This window comes from Lynx canadensis, chromosome A3, assembly GCF_007474595.2.
Source record: "Lynx canadensis isolate LIC74 chromosome A3, mLynCan4.pri.v2, whole genome shotgun sequence".
Lineage (NCBI taxonomy): Eukaryota > Metazoa > Chordata > Mammalia > Carnivora > Felidae > Lynx > Lynx canadensis.
In genome coordinates this window covers 27,973,019-27,993,640 of record NC_044305.1, presented here as the reverse complement: position 1 = coordinate 27,993,640, position 20,622 = coordinate 27,973,019, and the positions used below count along the sequence as shown (strand labels likewise).

At 52.7% G+C, this 20,622-nt stretch overlaps 1 protein-coding gene across 3 annotated transcripts; it reads left to right on the top strand.

The window, feature by feature from the left end:
• Positions 1 to 215: 215 nt before the first annotated feature.
• Positions 216 to 19,504, top strand: SDCBP2 (syndecan binding protein 2). 3 transcript variants are annotated; one of them, XM_030309896.1, is made up of 9 exons: positions 216 to 1,124; positions 8,973 to 9,045; positions 9,703 to 9,757; positions 10,447 to 10,547; positions 15,401 to 15,559; positions 15,901 to 16,076; positions 16,154 to 16,325; positions 18,444 to 18,535; positions 18,774 to 19,503. In XM_030309896.1, exons 2-9 carry the CDS (start codon positions 8,992 to 8,994, stop codon positions 18,826 to 18,828), a joined length of 864 nt encoding a protein of 287 aa, XP_030165756.1. In that variant the 5' UTR covers positions 216 to 1,124; positions 8,973 to 8,991; the 3' UTR covers positions 18,829 to 19,503. The 3 variants fall into 3 exon arrangements, with proteins under 3 accessions (XP_030165756.1, XP_030165757.1, XP_032448481.1); XM_030309897.1 differs by lacking the exon at positions 216 to 1,124 and adding an exon at positions 5,004 to 5,783 and having other exon boundaries at positions 18,774 to 19,504; XM_032592590.1 differs by lacking the exon at positions 216 to 1,124 and having other exon boundaries at positions 6,217 to 9,045; positions 18,774 to 19,504.
• The last annotated feature ends 1,118 nt before the right edge of the window (positions 19,505 to 20,622 follow it).

Here is a 20,622-nt window from a genome sequence, read left to right as displayed (position 1 = left end):
TAAATTCCTTTTTATTTTTATTATTTTGAAAAGTTTATTTATTGTTTAAAAATGTTTTTCTTTATGTTTATTCAGTTTTGACAGAGACAGCGCGAGCGAGAGAGGGGCAGAGAGAGAGGGAGACACAGAATCCGAAGCAGGTTCCAGGCTCTGAGCTGCCAGCACAGAGCCCGACGCGGGGCTCGAACCCATGAACCGTGAGATCATGACCTGAGCTGAAGTTGGAGGCTTAACTGACTGAGCCACCCAGGCGTCCCTAAATACTTTTTTAAAAACAAACTTAATTTGCTCCCCGCCTTACAAAAATCATGAGCATTCAAAGCAAAAACTAACTTTAAAACCAAACCCACCCCACCCTCAGCACCTTGGAACACATACCCTGCCATCCAGACTTTCTAGCATTTTAGTACATGTCCTCCCAGACTGTTGGCAACGCATATCCACTTTTCAAAAAAAAAAAAACAAAAAACAAAAAACAAAACCCCGAAAACCAAACACAAGATCAGAATCACATTGATTTCTCAATATCTTGCCAGTGTCTCAGGTACATTTCCTTGCTGTCTTCCCTTAAATGACATTAACAGCTTTGTGAGCTTCTGAAAGCATGGATGTGTTTAACCAGACCCCAGGGATGGGCATTTGGGATTTCCGGATTTCCCTGTGATAAGCAGTGTGGTGATGGGACCTCAACACCTAGTTTATTATAACACATTCCTAGAGGGGAAACGCTGGGTCACAACTTATGGCCATTTTTTAAGACCCCGGATACCCATCAAACCGTCCTCATGTTCAGCAGGACGGGACGTCCAATCTGATTCCGATTTCCTCAAGACCCAGAAGTCTTGGTTCCTACCCCTCCCAACAGCAGCTGTGTGCCCCTGACCCTGCCTCCACATCTGCACTAAGGCCCAAGCCGTGCTCTGGGCCTTGTGACCTGGCTGGTTCACAGGCTCATGGGGCTCTTACCTGGGTCCACCCGGCTGAGTCAGCTGACAGGGGGTGGGGCGGGCACCACCCTTGCCAGAGCCAGAACCTGGCTGGGACAAGGGCCACCACCCTCCAGGGAGGGGAACAGACTCTTGGCAGTAGCCGGAAAAGGACGTTCGGCAGCATCTGGCCGGCAGGTAAGAGCGGGGGGCCCGTACTGACTGGGACCGAGTCAGGCTTGCTCTCCTGCTATCCTGACCCTCCTGGGTTCCCAGGCAGCTTCCTTTCAAGGTGCTTCCCTCTGGGAGCACAGTGTGAATTGGCGTCTCCTTCTCTGACCCCAGCCCTGGGTCAGTTCGAGGGCCCAGTGATCTTTATCCAGACACCGTGAGGGCTGCGGGCTCCTTCTGACGGCCTGTGCCGGTGTTCGAGAGATGGGACCCCCCCCCTCCCCACTCTGTTCCTTGAAGTGCGCTTTTGGAAGGCCAGGCAAAGAGTGGGTTTCCACAAGGCACTGGGAGTGCAGGCCTCGGTTTCTGTTACTTGTTTTCTCTGTCTGAAGCGGTTTCTAGCAACTTCCCTACCACGGCAAGGAAAAAGCTGCTGGGGAGCTAGGCCAGTGGCCTGACCTTCTCAGAACTGGTTTCTTCCTGTGGAGACTGGGAACCCCCCACCCCCCACACCGTCGGGAGAACTGAATGAGCTCATGGCCGTGAGGGGAGAGTCTGTGCCCTCTGCACAGCACAGTCTCAGAAAATGGTGCTTCAGACGAGGCTGCCACACTGGCTCGTTACCTGGGGCAGCCCAAACTAAAACAATTCTTTTTTGTTTTTACCTAATTTTTCTTTGTCTAAAAATGTTGATTTCCAAACCAGTAACGATTCTGACAGCACCATCGCTGCTTACCGGGGCTCCCTGCGTCCACCCCTGTCCCCTGGTCTGTTCTCCAAACATCGACAAGAGGGGGGCCTGTTAAAATTTAAGTTGGACCAGGGGCGCCTGGGTGGCGCAGTCGGTTAAGCGTCCGACTTCAGCCAGGTCACGATCTCGCGCTCCGTGAGTTCGAGCCCCGCGTCGGGCTCTGGGCTGATGGCTCACAGCCTGGAGCCTGTTTCCGATTCTGTGTCTCCCTCTCTCTCTGCCCCTCCCCCATTCATGCTCTGTCTCTCTCTGTCCCAAAAATAAATAAACGTTGAAAAAAAAAAATTAAAAAAAAAAAAAATTAAAGTTGGACCATGTCCCTCTGCTGCTCAACGTTCTCCAGTGGCTCCCATCTCAGCAGAGTAAATGGCAAATCCTGGGGAACTGGCTTGCTCACTCCTCCTGTGACCTCTTCATCACTGCTCCCCGTCCGAACGACGGACTCCAGTCTCACCAGCCAGATGACCTCGAAACAACAGGCATGCCCACCTCAGGGCCGCTGCCGCAGTGGCCACGCCCTCCACCTCGTCACTCTTCCTGCTCTTCCCTACCCCTTTAGGCTTTTACACAAGTCACTTGTCACCCCCACCTGGCAGTGAGGCCCTTCTGGACACTCCACCCTCCATCCTGCTTTATCTTTCTCCCCATCACTTCCTACCACAGCAAACACACTTATCCAGCTAGAAAGAAACCCTCCTCAAGGACAGATTTTCCTTTTGCTCCCTGCCTCAGTACCTAAAACAGCCCAAGGACGTAGCTACTCAGTAAAGGTCCTGAATGAATAGCTAATGATGACTGCATGCCCTTTACGTGCCAAGTTGCACTCTATACAGATCTCTTTTTAAGGATCTTTAATTTTTTTTTTTAACATTTATTTATTCTTGAGAGACAGAGCGCAAGCAGGGGAGGGGCAGAGAGAGAGAAGGAGACACAGAATCCAAAGCAGGGTCCAGGCTCTGAGCTGTCAGCACAGAGCCCGACGCGGGGCTCGAACTCACGGACAGCGAGATCATGACCTGAGCTGAAGTTGGACGCTTAACTGACTGAGCCACCCAGGCGCCCCTCTTTTTAAGGATCTTTACGTCCCCACGACAACTCTGTGATGCAAGTACTGTCACCCTGTTACCTGTATCACAAAAGGACACTCAAAAGGGACTTGTCTGTGCTTATTTGCACCATCGAGAGGCAGCAGTCTGAATCCAGTCCTGCCTGCCTCCCAGGATTTGCTCCTGCTCTGACTCTCCAGGGCCTGCATTCGGGAGCACCTGCATTCCCTGTAGACGTTCACAGCTTTTCTCCAGCATGCGGTACAGCCCTGAGGGGGAGGAGGGTACCTGCTGGTGGCCTAGCAACAGCCTCTTCCTTTCTAACTCCCCACATCCCTGGGCTAATCTGGCCTTCTAGGAGCTATTCCTCTGACACTAACCCACGCTTCCCTCCCGCACACACTGTCTTCTGAAGGGTGGATGAGCTGTCCACAGGAACAAGTAGGAGTCCTGTAGTTTCAGCTGGTTGGAACAAGGTGTGCCAAAGGAGTGTTCTCATCCCAAAGTCCAAAGATGGAAGCTGACGCCCTTGTCAGCCCTCTTGATCTCCAAGGACCTGACTGCTGGACTGTTGTGGGTGGTGGTATTGCTTATATCCAAAAAAAGCACAGAAACTCAGGGATGGAAATTCTGTGAAGTGCAGGGGGAAGGAAAATTCCTTTGAGAGAGATGGGTTATTTTCCTTTCAGAGGAGCCAATTAATTGCAGGAAGCCGGTACTGAACTGAGCACTGTCAGATCGTAGGAGGCAGCCTTTCAATCTACCTCATCAGGGCACTGGTTTGTTGGGTTTTTTTTTTCCACCCTTTCTAGGCCCAGGGTTTCTCTTCAAAGGACTTTTTTGGGCTTTCTCTTCCCCCTCTGTCTTTTCCATTCCTTTAAGAAACAGTAGCTGGATGCCTGCTGTGTGCCAGGCACTGGGGAGGGAGATAGGCAAATACAGCACAGCACAAATCCAATCCAGGAGGGAGGGAGGAAAGAGGGAAGGGAGGGAGGTAGGAAGTTGGTTCAAGAGGGTGGAAGTGGAGTGTGCTACTCCAGGGATAGGGAGGCCCAGACCTAAGGGTCCAGCTGCCTTCCAGATCTTTACTACCTCATTTTTTCCTAGCTTTGCTGCCCTCTACAGCTGGCTACCAAATCCACTTAGTGGCCTGAGCCAGAAATCTGGTGTGAGTTCACCTCAGCTTCTGCGCTTGGGAGCCATACCCAACTCCTGCCCTCAGGATAAGTCTCTAAATTTCAACGTGGAATTCACATCTCCATGACCTGACTCTTGGTACCATCTGTAGTCACACCTCCTCACTTTCCACACTCACCCTACATTTCATTCATTCCAGACTGCCTTCTGATACTAAAACTCACTCTGCTAGTTCATGCCTCCATGCCTTCTCAGGTGCTGTTCCCTGTCTTGAATGCCATTCATGCCTTCTCCCTCCCCCTTGTTCCTCTGGTGAACTTCAATTCTAAACTTTCTGTTCCCTCAATTCTAAGCTTTCCCCCAAATCCCCCCACACGCACAGAATTAGGCAAACCTCTCTTCTCTAGACCACAGAATCTCATATTCACCTATTCATCATTCATCCCAAACCATCGGGCTTTCCTGGTTGCCTTAGCCTTTTGTCCTGCATCCCATAAGCCAAACTGCCCGAATCCCTTATAAGAAGCAGTGGGTCCAATTCGGCTGTGGGAAGTGATCTGCCCGGCCAAGCACGAACACCCATCCTGGGTAGCGGGGCTCACTCAGCCACTATCGGGTGGGATCCCAGGGTGAATCTGCGTAGGGGTGGGGGGACACCTGCAGCTAAGCACCTGGTCAGAAGTCAGCGCCAGGCAAGGAAAAAACAAAACAAAACAAAACAAATAAACGGCGAGAGAAAGAGTGGGAGGGCCGACGATGTCACAACAGGTAGGAAATACTCGAGAACTGCTTCGGCAGCCTTGGCGAACAAGAGGGACCTTCTTCTCCAGCAACAGGCAGCGAGGAGCAGGGAGCGCGGAGCGCAGGAGTGTCTTTACCCTTTTCTCCCCTCCCACAGCTGCCTTAGAACAGAATCTTCTCAGCAGGAAACGGATCAACCGCCTCCTCCCTCCTCTGGAGGCCGTGAATGGCCCTCTGGGGTCAGCGGCGTGGGGTACGCGCGCTCCTTTTAAAAGCTCGATTTGAGCCGCGCAGCCTCCAGTCCAGTAAAGAGGGGTCAAGGGGCCCGATCGAGCCTTCCCATCCCTTCCTCTGCAGCTTTACCTGATTTCTTTTTGTGGGTGCTGGCGCCAGCCATGAGCACCTGGATAAGGCGAGAGGCCGCCTGGATTCTAGCAACCCAGCCAGCTTACCACCCGCGTAGAGACAGGAGGCCGCCATTTTCCACCCCGCTACCGCGGGGCAATCTGGGAGCCATCGCGAGCGGCGCGCGGGCCTGGGTGGGTGAGGCGCATGCGTTCTAGATGCCGCAGCGAGCCCTCGCGGCCTGGCGGGGTCTCTGAGCAGGCGCGGTAGCCCACAGCGGCCGCGAGACGTCGCTTCCGGCCCGGTTTGAAGCGAATGGTGCGGCCGCGTGGGAGTAGTTTGGAGATGTTTGAGCGGTGTGACAGATAGGGAAACTGAGGCTGGGGTGAAGAACAGTCCCTCGCGACCAGCGGGGCCTTCACCGGTCCCCAGTGCGTGGAGATTGTACCTACCTGCGGAAGTCGGGGAAATTGAGTCTGAGAGAGGAGGCGGATTCGTCCGGAACGGTGGTTCCCGGGGTGGAAAAAATCAGTATGATGCCCCGTAATTGTTATAAAGGCGACACACGGGCAGTGAAAGTAATTTATAGTAAAAGACTATGCACCTCACTTTGTAAAGGCTGGAACTGGATTACACCACGTGATGTTTGTGCCTAACGTAAAATGAGTAAGTTTGGACTTGAATTTTGCCGACAGTTTGTATTTGACTTCTCGAGTCAAAGGCTAGATACTTGTATACAAATGTGTAATTCGGATGACAGCCACAATGCAGACACACATGGGCGTGTTCTGGTGACTCACCGGTGGTGAGAAGGACTGACACTGATTTTCCAAAATGGTGAACAAAACAGAGTACGACCTCCCTTGATTAGCCTGGTATATGCATTTCTGGATAACATATTGCATATTAAAGTCAGGAAAAACTCACTGTATTTTTTTTTTAAGTTTTTATTTTTGAGTCAGCAAGTGGGGGAAGGGCAGAGAGAGAGAGAGGGAGAGAGAGAGAATCCCAAGCAGGCTCTGCACTGTCAGCGTAAAGCCTGATGTGGGGCTTGAACTCACAAACCCTGAGATCATGACCTGAGCCGAAATCAAGAATCGGTCACCTAACCAACTGAGCCACTCGGGCACGCCAAAACTCACCGTATCTGTATATAAGATAGGTTGCAAGCAGGCTTTTTTGCCCACATGAAGGTTTGGAAGGACACTGGGAAAATTGCGCAGGATGGAGGACAGTTTTTTATGGTGAACCATTCTGTGCCTTACAAGAGGTCCAGGTGTCTGCTCGCTGTGTCTTAAATGTTATTAGTGTCCCCTCAGTCTTGTGACACCCCAAATCCCCACACAAATTTCCAATCTGTTCTTGGAAAACCACTGAGTTATTCAAGTAACAGTTTTTGCCACCATGCATGTGTGGTGGGGAGGCACAGTGTGGTGAACAGACACAGCCCCTGCCCTCGTGAGGCGGGGTCTAGTATGAGAAAATACCCAGATGTTAATCGTGTAATATGATAAATAGCTTGATGATAGAGGCAGCACAGATCAGGCTTAGGAACACATGGAAACCCAGCCAACTAGCAGGTGGTCCGATGGCCTGAAAAAGACAACCTAAGAAACAGCATTGGAGCTAAGCCTTTAAAGACCATCACATAGGAAAGGGTGGTGTGCCAAGCAGAGGGACCAGGACGATTAAAACAGGCCCAGGGTCCCCGGCACGCCGTAGATACCCAAATGCTGTCAGTGGATAGAGGGATGATTGAATGAGACCCAGCATATTTGCTGGCTAGGAGCCATTCCCCGCTGTATCATAAACTGTTAAAAGTTGGGGGGAATAGCTGCTTCTCGGTTCTGCCCAGAGCCCAAGACTGAGGTGGGGCTCGCAGAAGGTGGCAGCGGCAAAGGTCCCAGACGCAGAGAAAGTGTTGTGTGGTCCTGGCCTGGGGGTGACTTCCAGGAAGTGGATCTCCAATTCTGCTCTCCCAGAGGGCAGCTGCTAAAAATATGACTGCTGTGCTGCTTCAGTGTTAGAAAAAGCAGGGCAGAGTTGGCCTCTTACTTTCATATCTGCTCTTCATGCATGATCCTGGAAACAGTGACTTGTTTTTGACAGATGGTACCTGCTGAGGACTGTCCCAAGATAAAAAATCTCCCCGAGTGTGTGCAGGGGAAGGCCACAGACAAAGGGGTCTGTTCCCCCAGTGGGTCTAAAGGGGTTCAGAGCCAGTCTCCCTCTCCCCCTGGGACAATCCCTGTTCCTTTTGAGGGTATCATTTCTGCTCCAAAGACTAGACTAGGGCAAGGGTCTGGAGCAGCCTGCCTTCAGGAGCCAAGCAGGAAGTGTAAATTGCCAGCTGGAAACTTTGGGAACCGAGAATACACAGGCAGCCCCGTCTAAGAGGCAGAGATTGCAATGCGGCCTGGACTGGGCGTTGCCATGCACGATCTCTGCTCTCGCGTTGCCAGCTGTTTTTGATTTTTTTTTCAATACAAATTAGAAGTGAAGAATCTTATTTTCCCAGACTTTAAAAGGTCGGCACTAGCTCAAACTTGAAAAAACAAAAAACGAGACTGAGAGGTGAGTGAAACATATTTGGGACCCCTGGTCTTCATGTCCATCCTAGGAAGGTGGTGTCATCAGGACATCAGAACAGCTGTACACAGTAAAGGGGTGCCTGGGGTGGTCACAGGAACTGAGTGGGCTGTGTGCCAGGGGTGATGGGACACCAGTCCCGCCTGCCCAGGTGCAAATCCTCTGGGCATCTTCCCTGAGTGACCCACAGGGGCCAAGGTCGTCCTCATCCATCACTGCTCCTTCTCCTTCTGCACCTGCTGCCTTGACCCTTCACTCACACCATTCCTTCTAATTTGGCATCAAATCCCTTCTCTCCCACATCCCACCCCTAAGCCCCAGGCTGTTGTGCAGACCTCCCCACCTTCCCGCCTCTCCCCAGGGGCTACAACATCTGCCGGTGGGCCTTGCCTCCTCTCTGGTTGTTCTCCACATAGCAGCCAATAGGCCTTCTGCGTGAGCCTGGGATGTCTTACCCCTGCTTCAAGCCCCCTGGTGGCTCCCCACTGCTCTCAGTATCTAGCCCACATTCCCTGAAGTGGCCCACATGGACTTCTGATTCCTCCAGAGGTTGGAACTGGTAGCTCACAGGCCAGATGCAAACAGATTTTATTTGACCTTGCCGAGTACTTCATACATTCAAATTGGGCTACTGCCTAAATGCAAAACTCAAGACACTGCATTTCATGAGATCAGAGGTTTACAAGGAGAAGAGTGGAAGCCCAGGCTAAGATCAAGGCTGGAAATGGGTGGTATACAGTAGGAGCTCAACTACCCAGAGATGAAGAGGGGTGTGGAGGGTGGGGGAGGGATTCTCAAGTACCCTGTTGCCTTTCTGTTGTAACTAAGACCCCACCTACTTTAACCCTGGACTGAATTCTGTGTAGCTGTGGGATGGTGTTGTGCACACCCCTAACAAAGGCCAGGTATGCAGAAGGTACTCGCTATGAACCTGCCAAATTGAACTTGGATCCTGAGTGATCAGACCTCATAAGCCCGCCTGACCTTTGAGACATGACTGGGAAGGACTTGGCCCCTAGTCCTCCTCTTCCTGGCCCATACAGCCCAGAGTCAGGTGAACATGGTGGGATGGAATTTTGCAAGGGCGGCGATCACGGGCTTGGGAACAAAACAGACTTGGGTTCAAACTCAGCTCCCCCATCTCTAAAACGGGGACAATGCCTTCCCGATAATCTTTCTCATCCTGGGAGTCCTGAGTGTCACACATGGATGGGAGGTAGATGCCCATGCTTTCTGTCACCCCTCCTCACCCTCTGTGCCCTGTAGAGTGTTCCAAGGAGCAGCCATGTCCACGCTGTACCCATCTCTGGAGGACCTAAAGATGGACCAAGCCATTCAGGTAAGCCACCGGGCGCGTGTTAGCCTAGGCCCCCTGATGGGGCCTTTGTGACTGCCCCAAGGTAAGTAAGGGAGGCTTGCTTGTCTTGGAAGGTGTTGTGTGTTGAGGGCCCCTGGGCATGCAGGTCGCCACTGTAGGGCCTGCTGGTGGACAGGTGTCCAGAGGTTAAGGGAATGGAGTTACAGCAGGAATGGAAAAGTCCAAGCAGCTGCAGCAGACAGGCCTCTCTTGTGCCCACTCTGTCCCAGTGCTTCCTCCAATTGGGTACAGGTAGACTCCATACTGTAGACAGGCTTCCAGAGTAAACCCCATGGGTCTGGCGTTTTGCCAGCTCATCCACAGAAGCTCCTCTTCTTTCTATCCACCTGTGGTTCCAGTGGGTTTTGGGAATTTGGAACTTCTTGACTGAGAATTTGGTTGGGAGGGGCCTCAGTTGTTCTGACTGTCCCAGGTAGTACGTGGGACCTGATAGTTGGCGGGTCACAGGCTGTGGGGAGAACCTCCCCCAGAAACAGGAACACCTAGAGAGACCGCATCTACATACCTCCCAGGTTCATGGACACCCCACCTTAGGCCAACCAGCATAACCAATGCCCTGACCCTCAGCCTCAGGGAGCCCCAGGCCACAGCTGACCAGTGCTCCCCACCTGTCCCCAGGCCCAGGCCAGAGCTGCGCCCAGGATGCCTGCCCTGCCAGTCTCCCAGCCTTCAGGTGAGTGAGCGGGGCAGGGGTGTTCCTGACTGACAGTGACCTCTTGTGGCCACTTCCAGGCACTTGCCTCTTGTCTGTCGCTGTGCTGTGGGCTTCCTGCACATTTACTCCCACCAGAACCCTTTGAGGGGGACCCGTAGGCCACTAACTCCCCTGATTTGGGGCTACCTTCTGTGGCCGAGTGAGGAGACCAAGATGTTTGTGGTGGTCCTTTGAGTTGTTGGTGGCAGTCGTGATTTAGGTCCTGTAGCAGCTCAGTTGACTTCAGGCCACTCTCTCCCTCCTGGCCACCGTGCGGTTTCCCTGGAGCTGCCCTGGGGTCCCACACCGGCCTCCCACAGCCCCCACAGCCCGTGGATTTCCTAGAAGCTGGGGTGTCACAGCCCCAGCACCACCCCTGCGTCGGATGTCCAACTAGTGCCAAAGGAAGTCCATTGAGTTGAACAGCAAAGTGATCTATGAGGGATTCTGTGTCCCAGGCTGCTCCTGGGGAGACCCCTGCCCCTCAGCCCTTCTGAGGGGAGAACCCACATCACCAGCAAGTGTTCTGTGCATTCTTGGAAGTAAAAAGCATCCCCAGGCCCTGTTTCGTAATACAAACGAGTGACCACATGGGAGCCAGGCAGGTGTGGCCAAGCTCACACTCTTGAGTAACACCTTTCCTCTTCCTTCCCTTCCTTTCCCGTCAGTTTTGTACCCAAGCCTGGCGGAATTGGAAAATTATATGGGTCTTTCCCTCTCCAGCCAAGAAGTCCAGCAGAACCTGCTTCAGATTCCAGAAGGTGCTAGTGTAGGTATTTGTCTCTTGCCTTTTGTCGGCACAGAATCTCCCAACTCTTCCTCCTTGTTGGTCTGGCATTCAAACCAACTGGAATCTCCTCTTCCCCAGCATGCCTGTGGCTCTGTTTCTTGATAGCACTTTTCATTTTGAACCATTATTAAAAGTGCTGTGGGGTTTCCTGCAGACCTGGGTGCTAGAGGGCCACTGCCTGCCCTTTGACCTGTGGCTTCAGGCTGCTGGCCTGAGCCCGCTGGATGAGAAGGGAGGGCAGGGCATTAAACCCAGCCCAAGCCTGCAGGCTTCGAATGAAGGAGCTGCCTGTGCCTTGAGAGCAGGTGCATGGACGGCAGAGCCTAGGGGCAAGTAGCTGGTCACCCAGCTCCGGTCCCCAAATAAACCATAATGCTTGCTTTATTCCTTCTCTCCATGGTTTTAGGGAGCAAGAGAAACCTTGACACAGAAATGTTCACTCCTGAAAATAGGTTCACTTAGAGACTCAGTCCTCACTGAAACCCCCTCCCAAGGAGCTCCAGCATCTCCTTGGGCCTTGGTCAGTGTGCTTGTCTGCCGTCCATCCCTGAACTGGTGAAAGTCAGTGGCAGAACCATGATGGGAACCACTGCGGCCACACACACAGCCACTGGCGAATGAGGGCCTCATGGGAGAAAACCCATAAGGATGAGGGCGTGTGGGGCCCTGAGCAAAACTGGTGACACCTGGGTGTTTCTGCCCAGTGACCCTTGACAGTCATGCTGTGAAGTACAGACATGAAGCAAGGAAAGTCATGTTCTATAAACTTCAATTTGAAGCCTTTGATTTGATTCCTCTCTGTTACCAGTAATTAGGACACGAGTGTGTTTCACCTAAATATTGATAAAAATATGACAAATGAATTCATTTTTATAATTTTTTAAAACTTTTAATCTATTATTATTTTTATTTAAAAAAGGTTTTTTTTAAATGTCTTTATTTATTTTTGAGACAGAGAGAGACGGAGCATGAGCAGGGGAGGGGCAGAGAGAGGGGGAGACACAGAATCCGAAGCAGGCTCCAGGCTCTGAGCTGTCAGCCACAGAGCCCGACGTGGAGCTCGAACTCACAGACTGTGAGATCATGACCTGAGCCAAAGTCGGACGCCCAACTGGCTGAGCCACCCAGGCGCCCCTAAAACTTTGTATCTTTAAATAATCATAGATTCATGGGAAGTCACAAAGATAGCACAGAGAAGGGTACAGAAGATTGTACCCTCCCTCCAGTTTTCCCAGTGGTTATGTGGGAAGTGGCTGCATAACTACAGGATAAAGAAAGGGGGTCTTTTGTGTTGCTACAGTGAGTGTCTGCAGTGGGATGTCACTGTTATCACCTGCATAGATAGACTCACATAAGTACCAGTGCAGCCGAGGCACAGACTATTTCATCATCACAAAGGTCTCCCTTGGGCTGACCCTTCATAATCATGCCCACCTTCTCCCCCTCACCATCCCTCATCCCTGGCTGCCACTAGTCTGTTTTCTGCCTCGATAATTTTGTTTCAGAATGTTATATAAATGGAATCCTTTCCAGATTGGTTTTTTCCACTCAGCATAATGCCCTTGAAATGTTTCCAGGTTATTGACTGTATTAATAGCTCATCCCATTTTACTTATTTGTTTTTATTTCTTTATTTCTTTTAATTTTTTTAATGTTTATTTATTTTTGAGAGACAAAGACAGAGCACAAGCAGGGGAGGGGCAGAAGGAGAGAGGGAGATACAGAGTCTGAAGCAGGCTCCAGGCTCCGAGCTGTCAGCACAGATCCCAATGCCGAGCTCGAACCCATGAACTATGAGATCATGACCTGAGCCAAAGTCGGATGCTTAACCGACTGAGCCACCCAGACGCCCCTGTTTTTATTTTTTAAAATGTTTGTTTATTGTGAGAGAGAGAGAGCATGTATGTGTGTATGAGCAGAGGAGGGGCAGAGAGAGAGAGGGAGAGAGAGAATCTTAAGCAGGCTCTGAGTTGTCAGCATGGAGCCCCACATGGGGCTTGATCTCACAAATCTGTGAGATCATGACCTGAGCCGAAGTCAAGAGTCAGATGCTTAACTGAGCCACCCAGGCTCCCCTGTTTGCTTTTATTTCATTTCATTTTATTTTAATTCCAGTGTAGTTAACTTACAGTGTGATATTAGTTCCAGGTATACAGTACAGTGATTCAGCAGGCAGTTCCATATACATCACCCTGTGTTCATCACGACAAGTGTACTCCTTCGTCCCCATCACCTATACCCCTGCCCCCCACCCACCTCCCCTAGTTCACCCCATTTTGTTGCTGAGTAGTATTCCATGGTATGGAGGTACTGAGGTTTGTTTAACACATTGAGGGTCGTTTTAGTGGTTTCCAGTTTGGGGCTATTACAGACTAAGTTATCGTGGGTATTTGTATACAGTGTTTTGTGCAGACATACGTTTTCATTTCCCTGGGATAAATGTCCCGCAGTGCAGTTGCTAGGGTGTATGATAAGTGCATGTTTACATTAAAAATTTTTTTTTTTTTACTGTTTATTCATTTTTGAAAGAGAGAGACAGAGCACAAGCAGGGGTGGGGTGGAGAGAGAGGGGGACACAGAATCCAAAGCAGGTTCCAGGCTCTGAGCTGTCAGCACAGAGCCCGACACGGGGCTTAGAACTCACGAGCTGTGAGATCATGACCTGAGCCGAAGCCGGACGCTTAGCCGACTGAGCCACCCAGACACCCCTATAAGTGCATGTTTACATTATTTATTTATTTATTTATTTATTTATTTATTTAATTTATTTTTTTTTTTTAACGTTTATTTATTTTTGAGACAGAGAGAGACAGAGCATGAATCGGGTAGGGTCAGAAAGAGGGAGACACAGAACCTGAAACAGGCTCCAGGCTCTGAGCTGTCAGCCCAGAGCCCGACGCGGGGCTCGAACTCACGGACCGTGAGATCATGACCTGAGCCGAAGTCGGACGCCCAACCGACTGAGCCACCCAGGTGCCCCATGTTTACATTTTTAAAAGGAACTTCTAAACTATCTTGAGAGTGACCGTAGTGGCTGTACCATTTTATTTTCCTGCCAGCAACACGTGTCACTCCGGCTCTTCCTTACCAGCATCATCACTAGTTTTAGCTGTTATGACAGGTGTGCAGTGATGTCTCATCACGGTCTTAGTTTGCATTTCCCTGATGGCTCGTGATGCTCAACATCTTTTCCTGTGCTGTTTACAAGCTGTAAATTCTTTTCAGTAAAATGCTGTTCGTAGGTTTCGTACACTTTTCTCAATGGATTGTTCGTTTAAGTCAAGTTTGGAGAGCGCTTTATTCTAGAGTCCTTCGTCAGACATGTCGTTTGTAACAATTTTCCCTCAAATGTGGCTTCTCTTTTCAAGCTATTTTTTTTTAATTTTTTTTTCAACGTTTTTTATTTATTTTTGGGACAGAGAGAGACAGAGCATGAACGGGGGAGGGGCAGAGAGAGAGGGAGACACAGAATCGGAAACAGGCTCCAGGCTCTGAGCCATCAGCCCAGAGCCCGACGCGGGGCTCGAACTCACGGACCGCGAGATCGTGACCTGGCTGAAGTCGGACGCTTAACCGACTGCGCCACCCAGGCGCCCCTCTTTTCAAGCTATTAAAAGGATCTCTAGCAGAACAAAAGTTTTTTAATTTTGATGATGTTCAATTTATGGATTTTTTTTTCTTTCGTTGATCAGGCCTTTCTGGTCTATCTAAATTTGAGTTAATTTTTGTGTAAGGTGTGAGGCTTAGGTCAGGGTTCATATTTTTGTTCTTCTGATCCATGAATAGAAAATACCTTTCCATTTATTTAGATCTGCTTTGATATGTTTTATCAGTCATTTCTTGGTTTTTGTTTTCGGTATACAGTTCTTACATATGTTTTGTTGGATCTGCTCCTGTTTTTTATTTTTGAGTGATTATAGTTGGTATTGTACTTTTTAAAAAGTTTTTATTTATTTTGAGAGAGAGAGAGCATGAGTGGGGGAGGGGCAGGGAGAGAGGGAGATAGAGAGAAACCCAAGCCCTGATATGGGGCTCGAACTCATGAAACTGTGAGATCATGACCTGAGCCAAAACCAAGAGTTAGACGCTCAACTGACTGAACCACCTAGGCGCCCCGGTATTGAACTTTTAATTTGAGTTTTCATGCGTTCACTGTTAGTATATAAAAAATATAGTTGATTTTTGTGTGTTGATCTCATATCCTGTGACTTTTCTGAACTCAGTGATGAGTTCTAGGAGTTTATTTGTAGATTCCTGGGAATTTCCTAGTAGACCAACATAGCATTTGCAAATAGGGACCATTTTATTTCTTTTCCAATCTGTATGCCTTCATTTCCTTTTCTTGCCTTATTCTTCTGGCCAGTTGTTCAAGTACCGTATTTAACAGTAGTGGTGAGAGTGGGCATCCGGTCTGGTTCTGGGCCTAGAGGGAAAGCGTTCATTTTTACACTTTTTGCTTAAATTTTTTTCAAGACAAAAACCAAATTGAGACTTCCCCCCCCCCCACCCCCAGTTGCTCACTATTTGCTGTGAAATTTTCTTTTATTTTTAGGTGGGTTTTAAAGGGGTCCTCTCCTGATGCCAATGTACCTTGCAAAATGAGGGTCCTCTTTCTGTATACTCATCCTCTCTCTCTCTCCTCATTTCTCTGGCTGTTTTTCAGCGGTGTAGACTTTGGTGCCCCCTAGTGGCTTCATGGAGCCATGTCCCCTAGCGGCCCCCACAGAGAAGTGTGGTCTGGGGATAGGATAGGGCCCAGGGACCACTACATCTTCTTTTCCCCATCCTTACGAGGCCCCAGGGGCCGGCTGACCCCACCCTGGTGTGTGCAGATGGTGGGCTCTGGCCCCTGGCTGGGCCAGCTGGTGGCACCGGTGTCTGGGAACAGCCAAGGTGCGCGGCGTGCAGAGATCAAGCCTGGAATGCGCGAGATCCACCTGTGCAAGGACGAGTGTGGCAAGACGGGCCTGCGGCTAAGGGCCATCGACCAGGTAGGGCTGGGGGCTGGGCAGGAGAGAAGGGGGCATCCCTGAATGCATCAGCCACCGGCCCAAGATGGGGCAGCGCGGGGCCCTGTCCCCGGTAAGGAAGGTACAGAGCAGGCAGGGGAGCAGAGGCGCACCCAACCCCAACCCCAAGCCCATGCTCTTCCTCTCAGTCTCCATCCTGCAAGGCCCTAGGGCTGACACTGGGTTCCAGCAGCAGGGACCCTCCACCCGACCCTCCACTACCGTGCCCCGTAGTTCCTAGGCGGTCGGGAGGAGAACAGCAGCACAGGGACCTGGGCACAGACTGGGCCGGGAAGCTGATCGTGGAGCCCCGCCTCCCCCAGGGGCTCTTTGTGCAGCTGGTGAAGGCCAACAGCCCTGCGTCTCTCGTGGGGCTGCGCTTTGGAGATCAGATCCTGCAGATTGACGGGTGTGACTGTGCCGGCTGGAGCACAGACAGAGCCCACCGGGTGTTGAAGAGGGCATCGGCCGAGAAGATCGTCATGGTCGTTCGGGACAGGTGAGTGGCCTGGCCCCCGGAGCCTCTCTGTCTGCCCCCAGCCGCATCCCAGGCAGCTCATTGTCTCTGCCCGCCAGGCCGTTCCAGCGGACCGTCACCATGCACAAGGACAGCACGGGCCACGTCGGCTTCGTCATCAAGAAGGGAAAGGTCGTCTCTGTGGTCAGAGGGAGCTCCGCAGCCCGCAACGGGCTCCTCACCAACCACTCCGTGTGCGAGGTGAACGGGCAGAACGTCATCGGGCTGAAGGTGGGCCACACGGGACTGGAGGGGCTGGGAGGTTGCCGGGTGGAGGGGAGGCTTGTGTCTGTGGGCCGGCTGCTGCCCCATCCGAGCCTCCGTTTCCTCATCCTGAGGCTGCTGCGACGGTTCAGTAAGACAAGGAAGGTAGAGCTCTGAGCACAGTGCCAGGCACAGGCTAAGTGCTCAGTAAATATTCCTATTGTCACTACCACGTGGAGGCCAGAGGAGAGGCCGAAGGAGGGGCGAGAGGGCAAGAGGGCATGTGCAGGACAGGACGCCGGGCTGGGCAGCTGCTTGCGTGGGCACCTCCCTCCTCGGCACTTCTACTTGCACACTGGCTCACGGTCAGTAATAGGAATGCTTTAGAAAATGACTGTTCGGAAATACACTCTGACCTCTGTTCATCTTTTGAGGGCGTGTGTGGTGAGTTTCATCTTTAAAAAGCAAGAAGGAGGGGTGCCTGGCTGCCTCTGTCGGTTAAGTGTTGGACTCTTGATTTCGGTTGAGGTCATGATCTCACGGTTTGCGGGATTGAGCCCGGGTTGGGCTCTGCACTGGCAGGATGGAGCCTGCTTGGGATGCGTTCTCTCTCTCTCTCTCTCCCTCCCTCCCTCCCTCTCCCTCTCCCTCTCTCCCCCTTCCCCCACTTGTGCTCTCTTTCTCTCTCTAAAAAAATCACTTTAAAAAGCAAGGAGCAGGGGTCTAGGGTCTGGTGGACACGGACTGAGGGGTGGGCACCTTCAGGGAACAGACCACAGAGATGGTGAGTCATGTGGCTTGAACAGGTCACCCTGAATAGTAGTTTGATCCTGACTCACTGCACCTCGACCGAGAGCAGTTCTGTCGCAGGTGTGATTTAGAGTGAGGGTCCCTTCCTCACCCGAGGCCAGAGCTCCAACCTCCCCAAGCCCCCGCCCCCGGCAGAAGTGGCCTGAGCAGCGGCTTCTCACTCCACAGCGGGCACAAGCTTTTCAGCCCGTTCTTGGCCCCTGTCAAGGGCCGTCGTCAGGCCATCCTGTCCCTTATGTGCTGTCCACGCTTGACAGTCTCCCCCCTTCTTTGGAGGCTTGCTCTCTTGGCTCATAAGCATTGTGGCCAGGAAGTTCTTCCTGATGTGGGTCTAAGATGCCCCCCACTGCGTATTCTCCCCTCCCTTGGGGGTCAGGCCTTATGCCCCCAAAATTGACTACACCAGTAAGGATTGCAAGTGGCCGTTGCTCTCGGGTCCACTCCTTTCCAGGCCTTCCAGTTCTTTGATCTTCACTGTTCTGGAGAACAGTCAGTCTAAAATGTGCGGCAAATTCTTCCTCGCCAGAGGCTCAAGGCATCGTCATGAACTTGTTAGTTATCCTGGCAGACCATGGTGCTGGTTGCTCTGAGGACTGGGTCTGTTTCCTGAAGGGCCCCAGGTCGCTATGCTTTTTGAGATGGTTTGCTTCTCAAAGCTGATCTAGTTCCACCCTGTGGCTGTCACCAGTCCGATCTCACACGTCTTCTCCACTTGTCCCGCGACAACTAAGCGCACAGCCAGGTTCGATGTATGTGAAAGGTCAGCGGTCTCAGAGTAAGAGCCGAAGCTCTTCTGTGGCCGTAGCTTTAGAGTTTGATCTATCTGGCCCGCTTTGCATGGAGGCTTGTCCTTTCTTGTTCTCTCCATGGTCTGAATGGTATCTGTAGGCCTTTCTCTTTTTACTGGTCAACTGGATGTAAGAGGAAGAGGTCCCGCGAGGGCTCGGCTCAGCTGGCTGGCCACCAGGAGCCCACTGGGTGGACGGGTGCACCTAATGGTCCCCGCGCGTGTTAATTTTCTTTGTGCTTTGGGGCCAGAACCTGAGTGTGACTGAGTCAGGGAGATGGGATAGAAAATGTGGGCTCTGGGAGCTCTCTGGTGGGAAGGGAGACGAGCAGTGCTGACACCCTGGTATGTTCGGGCCCACAGGACTGGCCTTCAGGGTGAGGGTGGGCAGGGGTCCTCAGGTCAGCGGGCCTGCGTTCTTGCTCAGGCCCGGGCCTGTCCTGGATGTCTGCCTGGGAGTCTCACCTAGAGGCAGCAGGTCCTCCGGCTGGGGCCGCGCTGACCCCTCCTCTGCCCCCGGGGTGACTGCTCACTCACCTCCTCCCCAGGACAAAGAGGTCACAGAGATTCTGGCCACGGCCGGGAGCGTTGTCACCTTGACCATCATCCCCACCGTGATCTACGAGCACATGGTCAAAAAGTAAGGCTGCCCCCCTCCTGCCTGCCCCCTCACCCCCCTGCCCACAGCCACACCAACCTCCTCAGCCTCCTCAAGGCTCCCGGCCTGCCCTCCCCTGCCCTCCCTTCCAGGGGGCTGGTGCTTCTGGCGAATTGAAAGTCTCAGAAATGGAAATGAAGGACCCCATGGGGGATGTATGGGCTAGTGGGGAGGAGAAGGTGCTGCCGGTTTGGGCGACTGTCATTGTTGCTGTATCTAGGTTGTCCCCGACCCTGCTCCACCACACCATGGACCACTCGATCCCAGATGCCTGACGCCAAGGGAGGGCAGCGCGGTCCTCCCACCCTCCTGCAGAGGAGAGCAGCGTCCTGCGTCCTCCGGGTTCCAGGGGCCTGCTGCCGGGGGCGGGGCCGTCTGGAGGGGGCGTGTTCCACGCAGGGTCACGTGGGGCGGCCACCGCTACCCGGGGCCTCCGTGAGCTGGACTGAGGCCTACAGGCGGGGATCCTCTGTGCGGGTTTAGATGCCGGACACGTAGGCAGGTCGGCGCAACACTTCTTAAAGTTGCAGCTGGGGCCCTTGCAAGATTTTCGCCTCCACCAGAGACACAGTTCCACGTTTTGAGAGAACAGAACTACATTCTTTGAGAGGATTTTTTCTTTTTCCTGTACTTGCCGTGTGTCACAAACTGGCCAGAGTCCTAATCCTTCACTTCTTTTGAATAAAGATTTGATTTTAAACAGAAGCCCTTCTTCAAAAGTAATTGAAAATCCCAGAATCCTTGGTCCCGTGACCCACCAGGCCTGGTTTTCTTCTAAGCAGTGGTGAGACCGCCGCTTTTTCAAGACACAGTTCTCTGAGAGCCTGCCACCGTCACGTGCTGCCTGCGGGCCGAGGCAGGGGTGACTGGAGCCAGGGAGCGGTGCGGGGCTCTGGAGGAGGGGCACCGGCTTCGGAGCACCCCTGCTCAGCTTCTGCCGAGCAGGTACGAGATCCACTTTGGGAGGGGCCGCAGGGGAGGGGACGGGGTGCATTTACAGGCCCCGCCAAGTCTGACCCTGAGGCAGGCTGGGGGACGCCCGTCTGGATCCTTCACCTGACCCGGGAAGGGAGTGATCCTAGCTGCCGCGACAGATGCGTGGCTGCACTGAACCTGCACGCGGCTCTCTGCTTCCCTCCAGCTCAGAAAGGATCTCTTTCTGCTCAGCTTTTCCCAGCATGCACCCTGGGACTCCCAGGTTGGCAGGGACAGTTTGAGTCCCCTTCACCCCTCCTCAGAAAACAGACACGACATAAAGAAAACAGGCCGAGGGTCTTGCTGCGTTTTCATGCTTTAATTCAGAGCTGTCTGCTGCAGGTACAACTCTGTCTGAACAGGACAAAGGAGACAAAGTGAAGACCCTCCCCACCTCCCCCCTTCCCGTGTCCCCTAAATTCTCTGTCGAGGGGATGGCCGAATGGAAGAGTACGCCGTGACATGTTTGCACTGTCCCCCTAGGTCAGAGTGGGGGTCATGAGTTCCCTGGGCTCAGGCCCTCAGTGGGCCCTGGTCCCAGAACTTTGTCAATGCCTGCCCCTCCCCAGGGCGCTGTCAGTTCCCCGGTGCTAGTGAAGACTGGGAAGGGTGTTCAGTGAAAAGCTTAAGTTATCCCCTTGGGAGATGCTCGGAATAAACTCCGCCGGAGGCCAGCTCTCTGTGCAGAGTCCCAGCCCCAGCTCTGATTCCTGCCTGAGCCTGGACCAGAAGAGCAGCAGGGAGGCCCAGGCCCGGGCCCTCCAACTAAGCTGAAGCCACTTCCGGCTACTGGGCTCTAAGGGACCAGCAGTTCCAGGAGGTAGTTCCTGGGAAAATGTCCCTTAGGATCCAATCGGCTCCAGCTGGAGGCTGGGGAGAGGGGAGGCCCCCACGATTTCTGCTCCAGAAGCCGAGGGCAGGAGGGGAAGGCCACAGCCCAGCAGGAGGAGGTATTAAGCAAGAAGGAAAAGGGGAGCTTTGGAGGAGGAGCACTGTGCGGGCGGCCCGGGCCCCTGGCCTTGCCCTCCGGCCCCACGCTCTGTGCCCTGCGTCACCAGGGCTGGGAGCCCGAGCCGGCAGGCCGCTGTGCCTCC